Below are 21,768 nucleotides of genomic sequence, written 5' to 3' on the forward strand. Positions count from 1 at the left end.
AAATAAAATTGATTGATTGATTGAAATAAACTCACTTACTTCACTAATTTTTTTACTTTAGTCGTTGCACAAAGCGCTTAGTTGGATAAAGTTTCATGTTACCTGACTAAAGTTTTTCGCCTGGTACAGAGGAGGCTAAACTTATTTTAGTCGACAAAACTTCAGTGTCTTACCTCAAAAAAGGAGGCTATCATGTACCACCACTTGATGAAACACTCAAGAGCAGCCCTACGTCGCTCGTATTCCTCCCAAAGGAGACCTTCCTCTGCTTTTGGTCATGGTTGGAGCAGACGACTGTCATGATGTGTTTGTGACAGTTCACACATTAGTCACCGGGCATCGCTGTTACACTGAGCAGCGTTATATGCACAAAACGTCTTGACGGAAGTGTAGAAGAACTGCTAGGCTAAGAGCTAAACATGTTGTTCTGCAGTTTGTATGTGCCTGTAAATGTTAATAAAGCCAGCTAACAAAACAAAGGACTAATAGTTCAGGACAACGACCAACCCAGAAATAAACAGAAGACTCTCGCATTGGAGGCATTTCTTGACAATGGCGCCTGCAAGGCCACTATGCCCATGAAAATTGTTGACTAACCTAAGACGGCTAATCTAAAGTTTAACTGTCGATGTGAAATAATGTTGGGCGACGAAACGCAGTCAACTAAGTCATTTTAGTCGACTAGATTGCTTTATTAAACCGAACCCTGGTGTAAAAATGACAACTGCGTTAGTAAGAAACTAGCAGTTGAACAAGTAAGATAGGGCCCCAAGATCTTTTGGATTTCAATCCCAGTGAGCAGCACACTGGTTACTCGAGGCCAAAATATGGCCATCGGGTATTGTGAAAGTCTTGCCTCTGTCTGTCCATCTGTCTGTGCTCAGCATATGTCCAGTCCTGTTACTGCCAGGGTCTTCAAATTCAGAGAGAACATTTTTGGGACACAGACCTTGGACAAGTTCAAAGATGGCTACCTTGACCTATTTTAAGAGGTCAAAAGGTCACATTCTGTTTCCTATTTATATGCTCATAGGTCCAAGGGTACTTTAGCATTGTGTTATACGAGGTCTATTAGAAAAGTATCCGACCTTAATATTTTTTTCAAAAACCATATGGATTTGAATCACGTGTGATTACATCAGACATGCTTGAACCCTCGTGGGCATGCGAGAGTTTTTTCATGCCTGTCGGTTACGTCAGTCGCCTGTGGGCAGTCTTTGAGTGAGGAGTCGTCCACCCTCTCGTCGATTTTTTCATTGTTTAGTAATGGCTCAGAGACTGCTGCTTTGTTTGATCAAAATTTTTTCAAAACTGTAAGGCACAACTGAGTGGACACCATTCGATAAATTCAGCTGGTTTTCGGTAAAAATTTTAACGGCTGATGAGAGATTTTGGTCTGGTAGTGTCGCCGTAAGGACGGCCCACGGCGCCTGACGGCGAGCTGCGCTTCGAGGCGGCAGCGTCTCGCCGTTTCAAGTTGAAAACTTCCACATTTCAGGCTCTGTTGATGCAGGAAGTCGTCAGAGAACAGAGAACTTTCAGAAGAAGTCGGCATGAGGAGTTTATTCGTACATTCCATTGTTAACGGACATTTTGTAATGAAAGAACGTGCGGGCAGAGTCACATGTCGGGCCGGACCCGACCGCGGGGGGTCGCGACAGGAAAAACACCTCCGTTGGAAACCTTAACGGGCAAGTTGGAACATGCCCAAGCTGTTAAACAATTTCTCAGTTACTCACTTGTTGAAAGCCATCAAAAGCCGCCTGAATTTTACAAATGGTTTTCAACACGGAGGTGTTTTTCCTGTCGCAGTGCACACAGATTCGCCGAGGCGTCACGGAAACGACTCGGCGAATTTGCGCGTACGTCTTTCATTAAAAAATGTCCTTAAACAGTGGAATGTCCGCATAAAGTCCTCATGCCGGCCTCTTCTGAATCTTCTCTGTTCTCTCACGACGTCGTGGGTGAATTAAGCCTTAAATTAGGATGTTTTCAGCTCGAAACAGGCTGACGACGGCGCCTGGAAGTGCTGCGCGACGTCCTGCTCCGTGGGAAGTCCTTACACCGATAGAAACACCCCATAATCTCTCATCAGCCGTTAAACTTTTCACCGAAAACCAGCTTAATTTCTCGAATAGTGTCCATTCGGATATTCCTCACAGGTCCAGAAAAAATTTTGATAAAGCAACGCGTGCCGTCTCGAGCAGCGTGTGAAACAAAGGAATTCAGCCGAGAGGGCGGGACCACATCTCACTCAAGGCCTGCCCACAGGGAAATGACGTCACCGACACGCGTGAAAAAACTCACGCATGTGCACGAGGGTTCAAGCATGATTGGTGTAATCGCACGTGATTCAAATCCATATAGTTAAAAAAAAAATAAAAGTGTCGGTTTTTTATCTAATATACCTCGTATTTTTACTTTAGCAACAGGATGGTTTGATGGATGAAAGAATTCAACAGTCTGCTGTGTTAAAATGGCAGAATAATCTGCCTACTGGGGAACAGATAAAATACAATAAAATAAATGAGTCACTGTACTGAGGAAATGACAAACTGGTTGTCCACTTCCACCATTCCCATGAGCACTGAATAATGGCAGGTTTGTCATCCTCGAGTGTGGTTCCTATGAAACCACATGCAGGCAAGACTGTTTCCACAAAGCACACAGGATGTCACCATTATCTAATTAATCAATCAAAACAGCATGTGTCAGTCATCGCTTGTGTGTCAGACGGCAGCGGAGCAGTGGACTTCACAGAGCCGGCCCAAGGCATACGCCAACTAAGGTAGCTGAGGGCCTCCACGCCACCAGGGGGCCCCGAGAGCACAGAGACGTTGTGATAAAAAAAAGTAAATATATACATGAAATTAAAATAATATTGAATAATTTAAACGAAATTGTATTACACCCGAAAAAACATTAATTCATTTTGACAAAATACCAATACTAGGTTAATTGATGCCTCCTGTTGGCTGCTGCCACCGTTGGGCAAATTTAGATGCACCGCATGGGTCAGGTGGTCGATGACTAATCGTGAGGAAAGAAGTGAGTGTAAATCATGTCTCAGAAAAGAAATTATCCCTCTGGAGCGGAGAAAAGAAAAAAGAAGAATTTGGAAGACGAGAAAAAACAACAAGACAAAGGTAGGTTTGCATGTTCAATATTACAATTTTTGTAGTCATTATTTGTGAAATGCTCCGTTCGTTTAGTGTGAAGTGCTTTAGGTGTCTTAAAGTCAGAGGCGATTGCTCTAAAACTGCAGGGGAAGCTCAGCTTCCCCTAAAATGTCAAAAAATAAGTGATCAAATATATACTGTTGTGTGTACATGTCACTGACTAAATATGCGCTACAACGCGCTCAACTTTTGTTCAGAATCAGCTTCTTATCACTGGTAACGACGCGGCTTTCCTCTCACTCAAACCTGCAGCTTCACAGTGCTTTAAACAGTGTGGACGCTGAGTCCACAGACTTCAATAGCGACACAAAGACTGCAGCGAAACGAGACGAGTCATTGGATAAATGCTGGGCTTTGTCCCGCCCATCGGACGCTCAGCGTGTCTGGGGTCTATGGGGCAGTGGGCTGGCCTCGGCTGGCCCGGACGCTCAGCTTCTGCATGATGATTGGATGATCTGTCTGAGGCTGAATCCCTTTTTGATTGACAGCGAAATGAGCGAATCAGCGATCTTTTGGTGTAAACATCCATGGGAGCATTTTCATTCTGTTCTGAGTTGAACCGGAGACTTTCCTAATCCTTTTAGCGGCATTTTCTTTGTTAAAAATGACTAGCGACAAATCGAGCTTCTATTTCTGGTGGGTTTTTTTTGTAGCTGCTTGTGTTTGGAGACTGACTTCTATCACTCTTTCTGACTTCTATCGCAGTTTCTGTCTCTACCGAGCAGCGGGTGCTGCTGAGCTCCTCCACCGTCACAAAGCGCTCACAGGCGGACACACTTCACACTAGCCTCGCGCCAGTCCCAGCTAGCGAGCTAGCTAGGTAGCAAGCTGCACATAATGGCAGACAATTTGAATGTTGTGGACCGGATTTTGGCGAAGCCATTTGACAGTCTTCCTTACGAAGAAAAACTTAGAGTTAAACAGCAGGGCAGATCAACTCCTCAGATTAATTTGGTGCAAAAGGTGGGGGAAAAGTAGCTCAGCTCTCAATGGTTTGCAGGCCAAAGTTAAAGCAATAGTCCCCAGTGCAATGTTTGTGCATTTCTATGCACACACATTGCTGTTATGTTGTGGATTTCTATGTTCATTTTGGAGATTATTTAAGTATTGTATTTATTATTTAAGTATTTAATTTTGATTACAACTTTATTTTTCTGTAAGATAATGTGAATGTCATTTGATTCTATTTTGTATTTGGATATTGAACATTTTGCACACTATTCCACATCTGAAAGAAATGAAACTTTAACGTGTTTACTATAAATGCAGTCTCCTGCCTGCTGATGTTACTTTCAAATAGTTCAATTAATGAGCCATACTTATAGATCGCTCTGTATGTAGAAGTTAATTAAAACATATTTATGAGTTTGCTACCCCTTTAAGGTTAAAAACAAGAATGACACCTGTATGATGTAAGATAATTACAAATAATGCTAATGATTGTGGTACATTACACACATAACAGTGTAGGCTATGGAATAATGAGGCATCTGGTGCTGAGGTGATGGTAGGGGGGCCCCCAAATGAAATTCTGCTTAAGGCCCCATAAAGGCTTGGGCCGGCCCTGGGACTTCATCACACTTAACCGTGTCTATACATAGCAACGTAATTGTTGCTTTAGTAACTGCTTCAAGTAGCTCAATTACCAATCACTTATCAAAGTGTTTGTCACATACATGACATTTGCAAAGTGAAGCTCACAAGTAGATAACAAATATTAAGAGTTTAAATAATAATGTTGGATCTTCTATTTGATTCTGTGCCTTCTCTGTAAGTCCATCCAGTTCCAACACTGTCCATACACCTGAAGTCTGTGAGCCATGTGCACGTACGTACCTGCCAAAAGGTCTCACTTCAACAACACATTTTGCTTGGGAAAATGTTTGTTTTCCAAACAGGAACGGCCACATTCTTCAAAGCTTAGCCGCTGATAACTGAACTCCCACGATGTTTTACTGCGTTATGTTAGGATTACACTGCACGCCGTTGATGAAGCCAAACTCTCATGCTAGCTTATTATATAGTCATCAAAAAGCAGTACGTCATAATCTGAAGTATCCAAACACTCAGTTGGCATTTAGTCGTCTTCAAACGGTACCTGGACTTATCCTGGACAAAGTCCCCATGACGTCACCCGTAAGTTTTCTTTAGAGACCAATATGAAGCCAGAATCTGGGCGTTGCCATGTTTGCAGCAGTGGCAGCACTGATTTACGATGAACTCATTCATGCATAAAGAGGCGGCTCAGTGTGATGAACGAAGCCTGAACACGCCCCTCTCTTCTCCTCTGAATGACCTAAGCTAACAGGTGAACGTCGGTTTGGGTGTTTATTAAATCATATTTTTAGGGACTCTACAGTGGTTCTCCAAACTGTTTCATTTGTTGTGGACAGTAAAAGTTATGAGATGCTTATTTTGTCAGTAATCATGCATTAATGGGGCTTAACAGATGAAGCTCCTGACAGCTGCTAAAAGTGCTAACACCATTAGCATACAACATTAAGACACACACTGAGATGTCTTCAATGATCTATTAGGGGGTGATTCTTAGACTACGGGCACTTATGTCCTTTGATCATATTGTATGAAAAACAGAAAAAAAGGGGAAATTTCACACTTTTATAGTTATCTTTACAATGAAAGTGTGTTAAGAAATTTGTTCTAGTAGTCTATGATGACTTTTTCACCTTTTTTCAGCATCATTATATGCAAATATTGCCGTTTTGTGCTTGTCCCACACCCAGACTTTTGATCTTCAATGATAAAAATGAATGGTAAAGAAATGTTTTTTCTAATGTTTTAAAATATCTCTGAATAAAATATCAGTAAAATAATCAAAATATAATTGGGGTATTCAATGTCATACAACTGTTGTGATTTTTTTAAACAAAATGTAGTTGTCCCACACTATTGCCGTAATTTCCACCACAACACTGTAATGTCCCTTTAAACAGTTTGTATGAAAGATTGTTTGGGTAGTTTCTATGGAGATAAACTGTGACATCAGAGCACATGTATATAGCGCCAAATCACAACAAACAGTTGCCCCAAGGTGCTTTATATTGTAAGGCAATGGTGTGGTGGAAATTACATTTACAAGGCCAATAGTGCCCGTAGTTAAAGAATCACCCAAGGACGTTTGTCAACAACAAGCACAGTCCTCCCAGTCCACAACCAACAACTTCAACAAACACATCACAGTCAAACTAGAAGTGCTGGCCAAAGCCTCCACTCACCAGGGGAGGGCGCTCAGCTACTCCAAGGCTGTCAATGCACTGAAGAGCCACCACAAGCCTGTGACATCACATCAGGAGGCCTGTCAGATTCCAGGAATTGGAAAACGAATGGCTGAAAAAATTGATGAGATCATGGAAAGCGGTCACTTGCGAAAGCTCAACCACATCAGGGAGGCTGTGTTGGAGCTTTTCAGCAACATCTGGGGCGTGGGCACCAAAACGGCTCAGCTGTGGTATCAACAGGGATTTCAGACTTTGGAAGACATGCGCACCAAGGCTCACCTTAGCAACTGTCAGAAAATAGGATTTAAACACTGCAATGACTTTCTTGGCCAACTGCCCAGAGAAGAAGCAGCAGCCATCGAGAAAATAGTCAAGGATGTTGTCAGCCCAGGCCTGCTGGTGATGGCATACAGCTCGTACCACAGGGGAAAGGTGACGTGAGGATGCTGATGTGCTTATGACTCGTCCTGATGGCAAATCCCACAAGGGTGTGTTCAGTAAAGTACTGCAGCTCCTCTGTGACAGTGGGTTTTTGACAAACGATCTGGTGAGCCACGAGGAGAATGGGGAACAGAAGAAATATATGGGTGTGTGCGGCTTGCGGGAACCTGCCATCGCAGACTTGACATCATCGTGGTGCGTTACAATGAGTTTGCCTGTACGCTTATGTATTTCACCGGCTCGGTGCACTTCAGTCGCTCCACGAGAGCCCCGGCAAAGACCAAAAACATGAGCTTATCGGGACACTCGCTAAACAAAGAAGTGGTTTGCCAAGGGAAGGTGTTTGGTGGCACTCCACTTCCTACACTGACGGGAAAGGTTGTTTTTAGTCTTTTAGGAATACCTTACAGGGAGCCCCATGAACAGGACTGGAGATTATCACCGTGCGTTTTAGCTTTCGTCAGAGTAACAATGGAAATCATGACGACAGTGGAGTCTACAATTGTGCTGTTTACATACTGATATGTGAGGTAATATATGATCCCTGTTTGACTTGAATGTTAATTTCACTGCACAGATGAATATGTTGTTTAATTTTGTAGAAAAAAAGCAGATCACAGACATGACACAAAACTAAAGTCATTTCAAATGGCAACTTTCTGGCTTTAAGAAACACTATAAGAAATCAGGAAAAAAAAAATTGTGGCAGTCAGTAACGGTTACTTTTTTAGACCAGGCAGAGGGAAAAAATATGGAATAACTCAATTCTGAGGAAAAAATTATGGAATCATGAAAAACAAAAGAACACGCCAACACATCACTAGTATTTTGTTGCACCACCTCTGGCTTTTACAACAGCTTGCAGTCTCTGAGGTATGGACTTAATGAGTGACAAACAGTACTCTTCATCAATCTGGCTCCAACTTTCTCTGATTGCTGTTGCCAGATCAGCTTTGCAGGTTGGAGCATTGTCATGGACCATTTTCTTCAACTTCCACAAAAGATTTTCAATTGGATTAAGATCCGGACTATTTGCAGGCCATGACATTGACCCTATGTGTCTCTTTGCAAGGAATGTTTTCACAGTTTTTGCTCTATGGCAAGATGCATTATCATCTTGAAAAATGATTTCATCATCCCCAAACATCCTTTCAATAGATGGGATAAGAAAAGTGTCCAAAATGTCAATGTAAACTTGTGCATTTATTGATGATGTAATGACAGCCATCTCCCCAGTGCCTTTACCTGACATGCAGCCCCATATCATCAATGACTGTGGAAATTTACATGTTCTCTTCAGGCAGTCATCTTTATAAATCTCATTGGAACAGCACCAAACAAAAGTTCCAGCATCATCATCTTGCCCAATGCACATTCGAGATTCATCACTGAATATGACTTTCATCCAGTCATCCACAGTCCACGATTGCTTTTCCTTAGCCCATTGTAACCTTGTTTTTTTCTGTTTAGGTGTTAATGATGGCTTTCGTTTAGCTTTTCTGTATGTAAATCCCATTTCCTTTAGGCGGTTTCTTACAGTTCGGTCACAGACGTTGACTCCAGTTTCCTCCCATTCGTTCCTCATTTGTTTTGTTGTGCATTTTCGATTTTTGAGACATATTGCTTTAAGTTTTCTGTCTTGACGCTTTGATGTCTTCCTTGGTCTACCAGTATGTTTGCCTTTAACAACCTTCCCATGTTGTTTGTATTTGGTCCAGAGTTTAGACACAGCTGACTGTGAACAACCAACATCTTTTGCAACATTGCGTGATGATTTACCATCTTTTAAGAGTTTGATAATCCTCTCCTTTGTTTCAATTGACATGTCTTGTGTTGGATCCATGATTCATGTCAGTCCACTTGGTGCAACAGCTCTCCAAGGTGTGATCACTCCTTTTTAGATGCAGACTAACGAGCAGATCTGATATGATGCTGGTGTTAGTTTTGGGGATGAAAATTTACAGCGTGATTCCATAATTTATTCCTCAGAATTGAGTGAGTCCATATTTTTTTCCCTCTGCTTGGTCTAAAAAAGTAACCGTTACTGACTGCCGCAGTTTTTTTTCTTGATTTCTTATAGTGTTTCTTAAAGCCAGAAAGTTGCCATTTGAAATTACTTTAGTTTTGTGTCATGTCTGTGATCAGCTTTTTTTCTACAAAATTAAACAACTGAATGAACATCCTCCGAGGCCGGTGATTCCATCATTTTTGCCAGGGGTTGTATATTGGATGATGTTGAAATTGAGGATGGCCCAGTGGTTGTTCCAGCAATAGCAAAGATTTCATGTCTGCTACCTACAGTGCTCGTGGAATGTCTTAAACCTAAACCTACTTCTAGGCATCTTATATATGTTACTCTGGAACCACACCTAAACCCAAACAGTTCAACTGTCAACCCCACTGAGGTCCTTAGACTGGGTCTCATTAACATAAGATCACTGTCGTCAAAATCATTGTTGATCAATGATCTAATTATTGATCATCACTTAGATATGATTGGGCTATATGAAACCTGGCTTAAACCTACAGCTGTCCTCCTGTTGGGAAAGTGTCGGTACACGGACCCACAACAGGGGGCGCAAAGGAACGGACAATGGAGTAGGTCAAATAACAACACTTTACTATTGTGAATGTGCACAACAAATACAACAGATTCCAACAATAGATCAGAATCAATTCACAAAGGTGTCGTGTGGGCAGGCTCGAAGATAGGAGACACCTGTCCAAAGCAGAACCGGAACCACACGATTTCCTCCGCCACCAGACCCCGGGAATACTGGAGCCGCCAAGTCCCGAACTCCCAGGTGGCCACTGCCTCCGCGTGTCGGACCTAGTACTGCTGGCGAGGAACAAAAACACAATTAAAGGTGGGCGCGTTTGCACCCAGTAATCCGCACGGCAGGAAAGCTACCTCCACCTCTTGTTGGAAAAAAGGTCTGTTATCACTCACAAAAATCACAAAAGGTTACTGTCAAGCAGTCAGCTGAGAATATTACCTTCCAGGTAGAACGATATCTCGGCAAAGAGGTGGAGACGTCGTCCTGCTGATGTACCCCTGCTGATTGGTAACAGCTGTTGCAGGTGATGCGTGACAGCTGTCACCCTAGCTGCTCCTGTGAGGCGGCTGCGCCCTCTGGTGCCTGGAGCCCGCACTCCAGGCAGGGCGCCCTCTGGTGGTGGGCCAGCAGTACCTCCTCTTCTGGCGGCCCACACAACAGGACCCTCCCCTCAATGGGCGCCTCCTGGCGCCCGACCAGGCTTGTCCGGGTGGCGGCGGTAGAAATCGGCCAGGAGGGCCGGGTCCAGGATGAAGCTCCTCTTCAGCGTTCTTCGGGGCTGTACCCCTCCCAGTCCACCAAATACTGGAAGCCCCGGCCCATCCTACGGACATCCAAAAGCCGGCGTACAGTCCAAGCCGGCTCGCCATCGATGATCCGGGCAGGAGGCGGCGCCGGACCCGGAGTACAGAGGGGTGAGGAGTGATGAGGTTTAATCCGGGACACATGAAACACAGGATGGATCCGCAGTGAGGCTTCGGCTGCCGGCCTCACTGCGGCTGGACTGATGACCTTCAGGATCTTGAATGGGCCGATGTAACGGTCCTGTAACTTGGGGGAGTCCACTTGGAGGGGGATGTCCTTTGTGGATAACCACACCTCCTGCCCAGGCCGATACGCAGGGGCCGGGGTCTGCCGACGGTCTGCATGGGCTTTTGCCCTCGTCCGGGCCTTTAGCAAAGCAGAACGGGCGGCACGCCACACCCGACGGCACTTCCGCAGGTGGGCCTGGACCGAGGGCACACCGACCTCTCCCTCAACCACCGGAAACAACGGGGGCTGATACCCCAGACATACATCAAAAGGGGAGAGGCCGGTGGCTGAAGACACCTGGCTGTTATGGGCATACTCGATCCAGGCCAAATGGGTACTCCAGGCCGCCGGGTGTGCGGCAGTCACGCAGCGCAAGGCCTGCTCCACCTCCTGGTTTACCCGTTCTGCTTGCCCGTTGGTCTGAGGGTGGTACCCGGACGAGAGACTCACCGTGGCCCCAGTTCCCGGCAGAAGCTCCTCCAGACTTGCGAGGAGAACTGGGGACCGCGATCGGAGACGATGTCTGTTGGAATCCCATGCAGCCGGACGACGTGGTGGACCAGGAGGTCCGCTGTCTCCTGGGCTGTTGGGAGCTTCGGGAGGGCCACGAAGTGGGCCGCCTTGGAGAACCGGTCCACTATCGTGAGGATGGTGGTGTTACCCTGGGACGGCGGGAGGCCCGTGACAAAATCCAGGCCGATGTGGGACCAGGGGCGATGAGGCACGGGCAGCGGCTGGAGTAAACCTGATGCCCGGCGATGGTCAGCCTTGCCCCTGGCACAGGTGGTGCAGGCCTGGATATAATCCCGGACGTCGGCCTCTAGGGACGCCCACCAGAAGCGCTGCCGGACAACTGCCACAGTTCTTCGCACCCCTGGATGACAGAAGAGCTTGGAGCCGTGACAGAAGTCCAGGACTGCAGCCCTAGCTTCTGGTGGGACATATAGTTTGTTCTTCGGCCCAGTTCCGGGGTCCGGGCTTCGTGCCAGGGCCTCCCGGACGGTTCTCTCTACGTCCCAGGTGAGGGTGGCCACGATAGTGGACTCCGGGATGATGGGTTCCGGTGGATCCGACAACTCCGCTTTGACTTCATCTTCATGTACCCGGGACAAGGCATCCGATCTCTGGTTCTTGGTCCCGGGACGGTAGGTGATCCGGAAGTCAAAACGGCCGAAGAACAGTGACCAGCGGGCTTGCCTGGGGTTCAGCCGCTTGGCGGTCCTGATATACTCCAGGTTCCGGTGGTCAGTGAAAACTGTGAATGGCACGGACGTTCCCTCCAACAGATGTCTCCACTCTTCAAGAGCCTCTTTCACCGCAAGGAGTTCTCGATTGCCGACGTCATAGTTCCGTTCGGCCGGGGTCAACCTGTGGGAAAAATAGGCACACGGGTGAAGGACCTTATCGGTCTTCCCGCTCTGGGAAAGCACGGCTCCTATCCCTGAGTCTGAGGCGTCCACTTCAACCACTAACTGGCGACTAGGATCGGGCTGCACCAGAACGGGTGCAGACGAGAAGCGCTGTTTCAACTCCTTGAACGCGGCATCGCAACGATCCGACCAGGTGAAGGGGACTCTTGGTGAGGTCAGGGCTGTCAGGGGGCTAACTACCTGACTGTAGCCCTTAATGAACCTCCTGTAGAAATTTGCAAAGCCGAGGAACTGTTGCAGCTTCCTACGGCTAGTGGGTTGGGGCCAGTCTCTCACCGCCGCAACCTTGGCCGGATCAGGAGTGACGGAGTTGGGGGAGATGATAAACCCCAGGAAGGACAAAGATGTGCGGTGAAACTCACACTTCTTGCCCTTCACAAACAGCCGGTTCTCCAACAACCGCTGCAGGACCTGACGTACATGCCGGACATGAGTCTCAGGATCCGGAGAAAAGATGAGTATATCGTCTAGATATACGAAGACGAATCGGTGCAGGAAATCCCGCAAGACATCATTAACCAATGCTTGGAACGTCGCGGGGGCGTTTGTGAGGCCGAACGGCATGACCAGGTACTCAAAGTGACCTAATGGGGTGTTGAATGCCGTCTTCCATTCGTCTCCCTTCCGGATCCGAACCAGGTGATACGCATTTCTAAGATCCAGCTTAGTAAAGATTTTGGCTCCATGCAGGGGGGTGAACACGGAATCTAATAATGGCAACGGGTATCGGTTGCGAACCGTAATCTCATTCAGCCCCCTGTAATCAATACATGGACGAAGTCCGCCATCTTTCTTGCCCACAAAAAAGAAACCTGCCCCCATCGGGGAGGTGGAGTTCCGGATCAGCCCGGCAGCTGATGAGTCCCGGATGTAGGTCTCCATTGATTCGCGCTCAGGTCGTGAGAGGCTGTACAGCCTGCTGGACGGGAACTCAGCGCCTGGAACCAAATCAATGGCACAATCGTACGGACGGTGCGGGGGAAGGGTGAGTGCCAGATCCTTGCTGAAGACATCAGCAAGATCGTGGTACTCAACCGGCACTGCCGTCAGATTGGGAGGGACTTTGACCTCCTCCTTAGCCTGGGAACCGGGAGGAACCGAGGATCCTAAACACACCCGATGGCAGGTTTCGCTCCACTGAACCACCACCCCAGACGGCCAATCGATCCGGGGATTGTGCTTTAACATCCATGGGATGCCCAAAATCACGCGGGAGGTAGAAGAAGTCACAAAAAACTCAATCTCCTCCCGGTGGTTTCCAGACACCACCAGAGTTACTGGTTGTGTCTTGTGTGTGAGTAAAGGGAGGAGGGTGCCATCTAGTGCCCGCACCTGCAATGGCGAAGGAAGCGCCACCAGAGGGAGCCCTACCTCCTTTGCCCATCTGCTGTCTAGCAGATTCCCTTCTGACCCCGTGTCCACCAGTGCTCGGGCTTGAAGGGTTAAATCCCCGCTCAGGATTGTGACTGGGAGTCATGTGGCAATTTGTGTGTGTCTCACTTGAATGTCTTGACCCCCCCTTAGCCCAGTCTCTAAGGGTGAGTGTTGACGTTTTGGCCGTTTGGGGCAGTCTCTCTGTGTGTGCTCTGTTGAGCTGCAGAGAAAACACTCTCCACGGATCAGCCTCCCCATTTTGGCCCTGTGCGTTTCCCTAACAACGTCACCAGGGGGAGCTGTTGCCCCACAAAGCGCTGCGGCTGTGGAGCGTGGGGAGGGCGGCCCCTTTTCGAACCCGGAAGGGAGAGGGGCGGCGCGTATCCGGTCACGTCCTTCGCCTCGCTCCCGACGGCGTTCCTCTAACCGATTGTCTAATCGTATAACAAGATCAATAAGCCCGTCTAAATCCCGCGGTTCGTCCTTGGCCACCAGGAGCTCCTTCAGGACCAACGACAGTCCGTTTACGAAGGCGGCACGGAGGGCAGTGTTATTCCAGCCGGACCTCGCAGCCGCGATGCGGAAGTCGACTGCATAAACAGCTGCGCTCCGGCGCCCCTGTCTCATTGACAGCAGCACGGCTGAAGCGGTCTCTCCTCTATTTGGGTGATCGAACACTGTTCTGAACTCCCTCACAAACCCATCATATATCAATCAATCAATCAACTTTTTTTTTATATAGCGCCAAATCACAACAAACAGTTGCCCCAAGGCGCTTTATATTGTAAGGCAAGGCCATACAATAATTATGAAAAACCCCAACGGTCAAAACGACCCCCTGTGAGCAAGCACTTGGCAACAGTGGGAAGGAAAAACTCCCTCTTAACAGGAAGAAACCTCCAGCAGAACCAGGCTCAGGGAGGGGCAGTCTTCTGCTGAGACTGGTTGGGGCTGAGGGAAAGAACCAGGAAAAAGACATGCTGTGGAGGGGGGCAGAGATCGATCACTAATGATTAAATGCGGAGTGATGCATACAGAGCAAAAAGAGAAAGAAACAGTGCATCATGGGAACCCCCCCCACAGTCTACGTCTAAAGCAGCATAACCAAGGGATAGTCCAGGGTCACCCGATCCAGCCCTAACTATAAGCCTTAGCGAAAAGGAAAGTTTTAAGCCTAATCTTAAAAGTAGAGAGGGTATCTGTCTCCCTGATCTGAATTGGGAGCTGGTTCCACAGGAGAGGAGCCTGAAAGCTGAAGGCTCTGCCTCCCATTCTACTCTTACAAACCCTAGGAACTACAAGTAAGCCTGCAGTCTGAGAGCGAAGCGCTCTATTAGGGTGATATGGTACTACGAGGTCCCTAAGATAAGATGGGACCTGATTATTCAAAACCTTATAAGTAAGAAGAAGAATTTTAAATTCTATTCTAGAATTAACAGGAAGCCAATGAAGAGAGGCCAACACGGGTGAGATATGCTCTCTCCTGCTAGTCCCCGTCAGTACTCTAGCTGCAGCATTTTGAATTAACTGAAGGCTTTTTAGGGAACTTTTAGGACAACCTGATAATAAAGAATTACAATAGTCCAGCCTAGAGGAAATAAATGCATGAATTAGTTTTTCAGCATCACTCTGAGACAAGACCTTTCTGATTTTAGAGATATTGCGTAAATGCAAAAATATCAGAAGGAGCCGTGAATTTTGCTCCCAAAGCGCTGTAGCCCAAGCGCGTGCCTTGCCGCGAAGCAGATTAATGACATAAGCTATCTTACTAGCATCAGTCGCGTACATGACGGGACGTTGTGCGAAGACAAGCGAACACTGCATAAGAAAGTCCGCGCACGTCTCCACACAACCTCCGTACGGCTCTGGAGGGCTTATGTATGCTTCCGGGGAAGGTGGGAGGGGTCGTTGAACGACCTGTGGAACGTCACTGTTACGCACAGGGTCGACAGGAGGGAGAGCCGCAGCAGCGCCCTGAGGGCGCGCTTCCACCTGCGCGGCGAGAGCCTCCACCCTGTGGTTAAGGAGGACGTTCTGCTCGGTCATTAAATCCAACCGAGCCGTGAAAGCGGTGAGGATCCGCTGCAACTCACCGATCATTCCTCCTGCGGATGCCTGTGCGCCCTGTTCTTCCATTGGCCGTTCAACAGCCGGTTGACGCCCCTCGGGATCCATGACGCTGGCCGAGATATCCTGTTGGGAAAGTGTCGGTACACGGACCCACAACAGGGGGCGCAAAGGAACGGACAATGGAGTAGGTCAAATAACAACACTTTACTGTTGTGAATGTGCACAACAAATACAACAGATTACAACAATAGATCAGAATCAATTCACAAAGGTGTCGTGTGGGCAGGCTCGAAGATAGGAGACACCTGTCCAAAGCAGAACCGGAACCACACGATTTCCTCCGCCACCAGACCCCGGGAATACTGGAGCCGCCAAGTCCCGAACTCCCAGGTGGCCACTGCCTCCGCGTGTCGGACCTGGTACTGCTGGCGAGGAACAAAAACACAATTAAAGGTGGGCGCGTTTGCATCCAGTAATCCGCACGGCAGGAAAGCTACCTCCACCTCTCGTTGGAAAAAAGGTCTGTTATCACTCACAAAAATCACAAAAGGTTACTGTCAAGCAGTCAGCTGAGAATATTACCTTCCAGGTAGAACGATATCTCGGCAAAGAGGTGGAGACGTCGTCCTGCTGATGTACCCCTGCTGATTGGTAACAGCTGTTGCAGGTGATGCGTGACAGCTGTCACCCTAGCTGCTCCTGTGAGGCGGCTGCGCCCTCTGGTGCCTGGAGCCCGCACTCCAGGCAGGGCGCCCTCTGGTGGTGGGCCAGCAGTACCTCCTCTTCTGGCGGCCCACACAACACCTCCCCTTAAATGAGGCCTGCCCACCAGCTTATACATTTAGTCATGTCCCTCGTGATGCGAAGCAAGGCGGGGGTGTTGCTCTTATTTATAAATCTAGGTTTAGCTTATTAGCTGTTGGGGGTTAAAAATATCACTCTTTTGAGCATCTGATTCTCCGCTCTGCTCAGATATTACACATTACCAAGGTCAGAAGAATAAAAATCAGTCGTATTACGTTGTCACTGTATATAGGCCTCCTGGCCCATATTCTGAATTCTTAGATGAATTTGGTGCATTCATCTCTAACTTGTCAACTAGTGTAGATAACATTCTGAGCATTGGTGACTTTAACATTCATATAAATAAGCCTTCTGATCCCCTCTGCAAATAATTTGTGGATGCATTAGGATTTCGGCAATGCATTCAGGATTCGACGCACATTAGAGGAAATACCCTGGATCTGGTTCTTGCACGTGGTATTGTTGTCATGAATATTGACATCATGCCTCTTACATCAGTGGTGTCTGATCACTCACTTATTAAGTTTACAGTTTCGCTGCCATGTATCAATCAATCAATTTTTTTATATAGCGCCAAATCACAACAAACAGTTGCCCCAAGGCGCTTTATATTGTAAGGCAAGGCCATACAATAATTATGTAAAACCCCAACGGTCAAAACGACCCCCTGTGAGCAAGCACTTGGCTACAGTGGGAAGGAAAAACTCCCTTTTAACAGGAAGAAACCTCCAGCAGAACCAGGCTCAGGGAGGGGCAGTCTTCTGCTGGGACTGGTTGGGGCTGAGGGAGAGAACCAGGAAAAAGACATGCTGTGGAGGGGAGCAGAGATCGATCACTAATGATTAAATGCAGAGTGGTGCATACAGAGCAAAAAGAGAAAGAAACAGTGCATCATGGGAACCCCCCAGCAGTCTACGTCTATAGCAGCATAACTAAGGGATGGTTCAGGGTCACCTGATCCAGCCCTAACTATAAGCTTTAGCAAAAAGGAAAGTTTTAAGCCTAATCTTAAAAGTAGAGAGGGTGTCTGTCTCCCTGATCTGAATTGGGAGCTGGTTCCACAGGAGAGGAGCCTGAAAGCTGAAGGCTCTGCCTCCCATTCTACTCTTACAAACCCTAGGAACTACAAGTAAGCCTGCAGTCTGAGAGCGAAGCGCTCTATTGGGGTGATATGGTACTACGAGGTCCCTAAGATAAGATGGGACCTGATTATTCAAAACCTTATAAGTAAGAAGAAGAATTTTAAATTCTATTCTAGAATTAACAGGAAGCCAATGAAGAGAGGCCAATATGGGTGAGATATGCTCTCTCCTTCTAGTCCCCGTCAGTACTCTAGCTGCAGCATTTTGAATTAACTGAAGGCTTTTTAGGGAACTTTTAGGACAACCTGATAATAATGAATTACAGTAGTCCAGCCTAGAGGAAATAAATGCATGAATTAGTTTTTCAGCATCACTCTGAGACAAGACCTTTCTGATTTTAGAGATATTGCGTAAATGCAAAAAAGCAGTCCTACATATTTGTTTAATATGCGCTTTGAATGACATATCCTGATCAAAAATGACTCCAAGATTTCTCACAGTATTACTAGAGGTCAGGGTAATGCCATCCAGAGTAAGGATCTGGTTAGACACCATGTTTCTAAGATTTGTGGGGCCAAGTACAATAACTTCAGATTTATCTGAGTTTAAAAGCAGGAAATTAGAGGTCATCCATGTCTTTATGTCTGTAAGACAATCCTGCAGTTTAGCTAATTGGTGTGTGTCCTCTGGCTTCATGGATAGATAAAGCTGGGTATCATCTGCGTAACAATGAAAATTTAAGCAATACCGTCTAATAATACTGCCTAAGGGAAGCATGTATAAAGTGAATAAAATTGGTCCTAGCACAGAACCTTGTGGAACTCCATAATTAACTTTAGTCTGTGAAGAAGATTCCCCATTTACATGAACAAATTGTAATCTATTAGACAAATATGATTCAAACCACCGCAGCGCAGTGCCTTTAATACCTATGGCATGCTCTAATCTCTGTAATAAAATTTTATGGTCAACAGTATCAAAAGCAGCACTGAGGTCTAACAGAACAAGCACAGAGATGAGTCCACTGTCCGAGGCCATAAGAAGATCATTTGTAACCTTCACTAATGCTGTTTCTGTACTATGATGAATTCTAAAACCTGACTGAAACTCTTCAAATAGACCATTCCTCTGCAGATGATCAGTTAGCTGTTTTACAACTACCCTTTCAAGAATTTTTGAGAGAAAAGGAAGGTTGGAGATTGGCCTATAATTAGCTAAGATAGCTGGGTCAAGTGATGGCTTTTTAAGTAATGGTTTAATTACTGCCACCTTAAAAGCCTGTGGTACATAGCCAACTAACAAAGATAGATTGATCATATTTAAGATCAAAGCATTAAATAATGGTAGGGCTTCCTTCAATCAATCAATCAATCAACTTTTTTCTTATATAGCGCCAAATCACAACAAACAGTTGCCCCAAGGCGCTCCACATTGCAAGGCAAGGCCATACAATAATTATGAAAAACCCCAACGGTCAAAACGACCCCCTATGAGCAAGCACTTGGCCACAGTGGGAAGGAAAAACTCCCCTTTAACAGGAAGAAACCTCCAGCAGAACCAGGCCCAGGGAGGGGCAGTCCTCTGCTGAGACTGGTTGGGGCTGAGGGAAAGAACCAGGAAAAAGAGATCGATCACTAATGATTAAATGCAGAGTGATGCATACGGAGCAAAAAGAGAAAGAAACAGTGCATCATGGGAACCCCCCCACAGTCTACGTCTAAAGCAACATAACCAAGGGATGGTCCAGGGTCACCCGATCCAGCCCTAACTATAAGCCTTAGCGAAAAGGAAAGTTTTAAGCCTAATCTTAAAAGTAGAGAGGGTATCTGTCTCCCTGATCTGAATTGGGAGCTGGTTCCACAGGAGAGGAGCCTGAAAGCTGAAGGCTCTGCCTCCCATTCTACTCTTACAAACCCTAGGAACTACAAGTAAGCCCGCAGTCTGAGAGCGAAGCGCTCTAATGGGGTAATATGGTACTACGAGGTCCCTAAGATAAGATGGGACCTGATTATTCAAAACCTTATAAGTAAGAAGAAGAATTTTAAATTCTATTCTAGCATTAACAGGAAGCCAATGAAGGGAGGCCAACACGGGTGAGATATGCTCTCTCCTGCTAGTCCCCGTCAGTACTCTAGCTGCAGCATTCTGAACCAACTGAAGGCTTTTTAGGGAACTTTTAGGACAACCTGATAATAATGAATTACAATAGTCCAGCCTAGAGGAAATAAATGCATGAATTAATTTTTCAGCATCACTCTGAGACAAGACCTTTCTGATTTTAGAGATATTGCGTAAATGCAAAAAGGCAGTCCTACATATTTGTTTAATATGCGCTTTGAATGACATATCCTGATCAAAAATAACTCCAAGATTTCTCACAGTATTACTAGAGATCAGGGAAATGCCATCCAGAGTAACGATCTGGTTAGACACCATGCTTCTAAGATTTGTGGGGCCAAGTACAATAACTTCAGTTTTATCTGAGTTTAAAAGCAGGAAATTAGAGGTCATCCATGTCTTTATGTCTGTAAGACAATCCTGCAGTTTAGCTAATTGGTGTGTATCCTCTGGCTTCATGGATAGATAAAGCTGGGTATCATCTGCGTAACAGTGAAAATTTAAGCAATACCGTCTAATAATACTGCCCAAGGGAAGCATGTATAAAGTGAATAAAATTGGTCCTAGCACAGAACCTTGTGGAACTCCATAATTAACTTTAGTCTGTGAAGAAGATTCCCCATTTACATGAACAAACTGTAATCTATTAGACAAATATGATTCAAACCACCGCAGCGCAATGCCTTTAATACCTATGACATGCTCTAATCTCTGTAATAAAATTTTATGGTCAACAGTATCAAAAGCAGCACTGAGGTCCAACAGAACAAGCACAGAGATAAGTCCACTGTCCGAAGCCATAAGAAGATCATTTGTAACCTTCACTAATGCTGTTTCTGTACTATGATGAATTCTAAAACCTGACTGAAACTCTTCAAATAGACCATTCCTCAGCAGGTGATCAGTTAGCTGTTTTACAACTACCCTCTCAAGAATCTTTGAGAGAAAAGGAAGGTTGGAGATTGGCCTATAATTAGCTAAGATAGCTGGGTCAAGTGATGGCTTTTTAAGTAATGGTTTAATTACTGCCACCTTAAAGGCCTGTGGTACATAACCAACTAACAAAGATAGATTGATCATATTTAAGATTGAAGCATTAAATAATGGTAGGACTTCCTTGAGCAGCCTGGCAGGAATGGGGTCTAATAAGCATGTTGATGGTTTGGATGAAGTAACTAATGAAAATAACTCAGACAGAACAATCGGAGAGAAAGAGTCTAACCAAATACCGGCATCACTGAAAGCAGCCAAAGATAACGATACGTCTTTGGGATGGTTATGAGTAATTTTTTCTCTAATAGTTAAAATTTTGTTAGCAAAGAAAGTCATGAAGTCATTACTAGTTAAACTTAATGGAATACTCAGCTCAATAGAGCTCTGACTCTTTGTCAGCCTGGCTACAGTGCTGAAAAGAAACCTGGGGTTGTTCTTATTTTCTTCAATTAGTGATGAGTAGAAAGATGTCCTAGCTTTACGGAGGGCTTTTTTATAGAGCAACAGACTCTTTTTCCAGACTAAGTGAAGATCTTCTAAATTAGTGAGACGCCATTTCCTCTCCAACTTACGGGTTATCTGCTTTAAGCTACGAGTTTGTGAGTTATACCACGGAGTCAGGCACTTCTGATTTAAAGCTCTCTTTTTTAGAGGAGCTACAGCATCCAAAGTTGTCTTCAATGAGGATGTAAAACTATTGACGAGATACTCTATCTCACTTACAGAGTTTAGGTAGCTACTCTGCACTGTGTTGGTATATGGCATTAGAGAACATAAAGAAGGAATCATATCCTTAAACCTAGTTACAGCGCTTTCTGAAAGACTTCTAGTGTAATGAAACTTATTCCCCACTGCTGGGTAGTCCATCAGAGTAAATGTAAATGTTATTAAGAAATGATCAGACAGAAGGGAGTTTTCAGGGAATACTGTTAAGTCTTCTATTTCCATACCATAAGTCAGAACAAGATCTAAGATATGATTAAAGTGGTGGGTGGACTCATTTACTTTTTGAGCAAAGCCAATAGAGTCTAATAATAGATTAAATGCAGTGTTGAGGCTGTCATTCTCAGCATCTGTGTGGATGTTAAAATCGCCCACTATAATTATCTTATCTGAGCTAAGCACTAAGTCAGACAAAAGGTCTGAAAATTCACAGAGAAACTCACAGTAACGACCAGGTGGACGATAGATAATAACAAATAAAACTGGTTTTTGGGACTTCCAATTTGGATGGACAAGACTAAGAGTCAAGCTTTCAAATGAATTAAAGCTCTGTCTGGGTTTTTGATTAATTAATAAGCTGGAATGGAAGATTGCTGCTAATCCTCCACCCCGGCCCGTGCTACGAGCATTCTGACAGTTAGTGTGACTCGGGGGTGTTGACTCATTTAAACTAACATATTCATCCTGCTGTAACCAGGTTTCTGTAAGGCAGAATAAATCAATAT

General features: G+C 45.7%; 2 protein-coding genes across 2 annotated transcripts in view; one reads left to right on the forward strand and one right to left on the reverse strand.

Annotated features, from left to right (window-relative positions):
* LOC117502058 (ubiquitin-conjugating enzyme E2 E2-like) overlaps positions 1–21,768 on the reverse strand; it is a 521,468-nt gene that overhangs the window by 1,214 nt on the left and 498,486 nt on the right. The window lies entirely within an intron of this gene.
* LOC117502325 (DNA polymerase lambda-like) lies at positions 5,304–7,381 on the forward strand. Its single transcript, XM_034161367.1, is given in 4 exon segments — positions 5,304–5,315; positions 6,338–6,855; positions 6,857–7,026; positions 7,029–7,381. Coding segments are annotated over 4 exon segments (1,053 nt in total).

This window comes from Thalassophryne amazonica, chromosome 20 (assembly GCF_902500255.1).
Source record: "Thalassophryne amazonica chromosome 20, fThaAma1.1, whole genome shotgun sequence".
Classification (NCBI taxonomy): Eukaryota; Metazoa; Chordata; class Actinopteri; order Batrachoidiformes; family Batrachoididae; genus Thalassophryne; species Thalassophryne amazonica.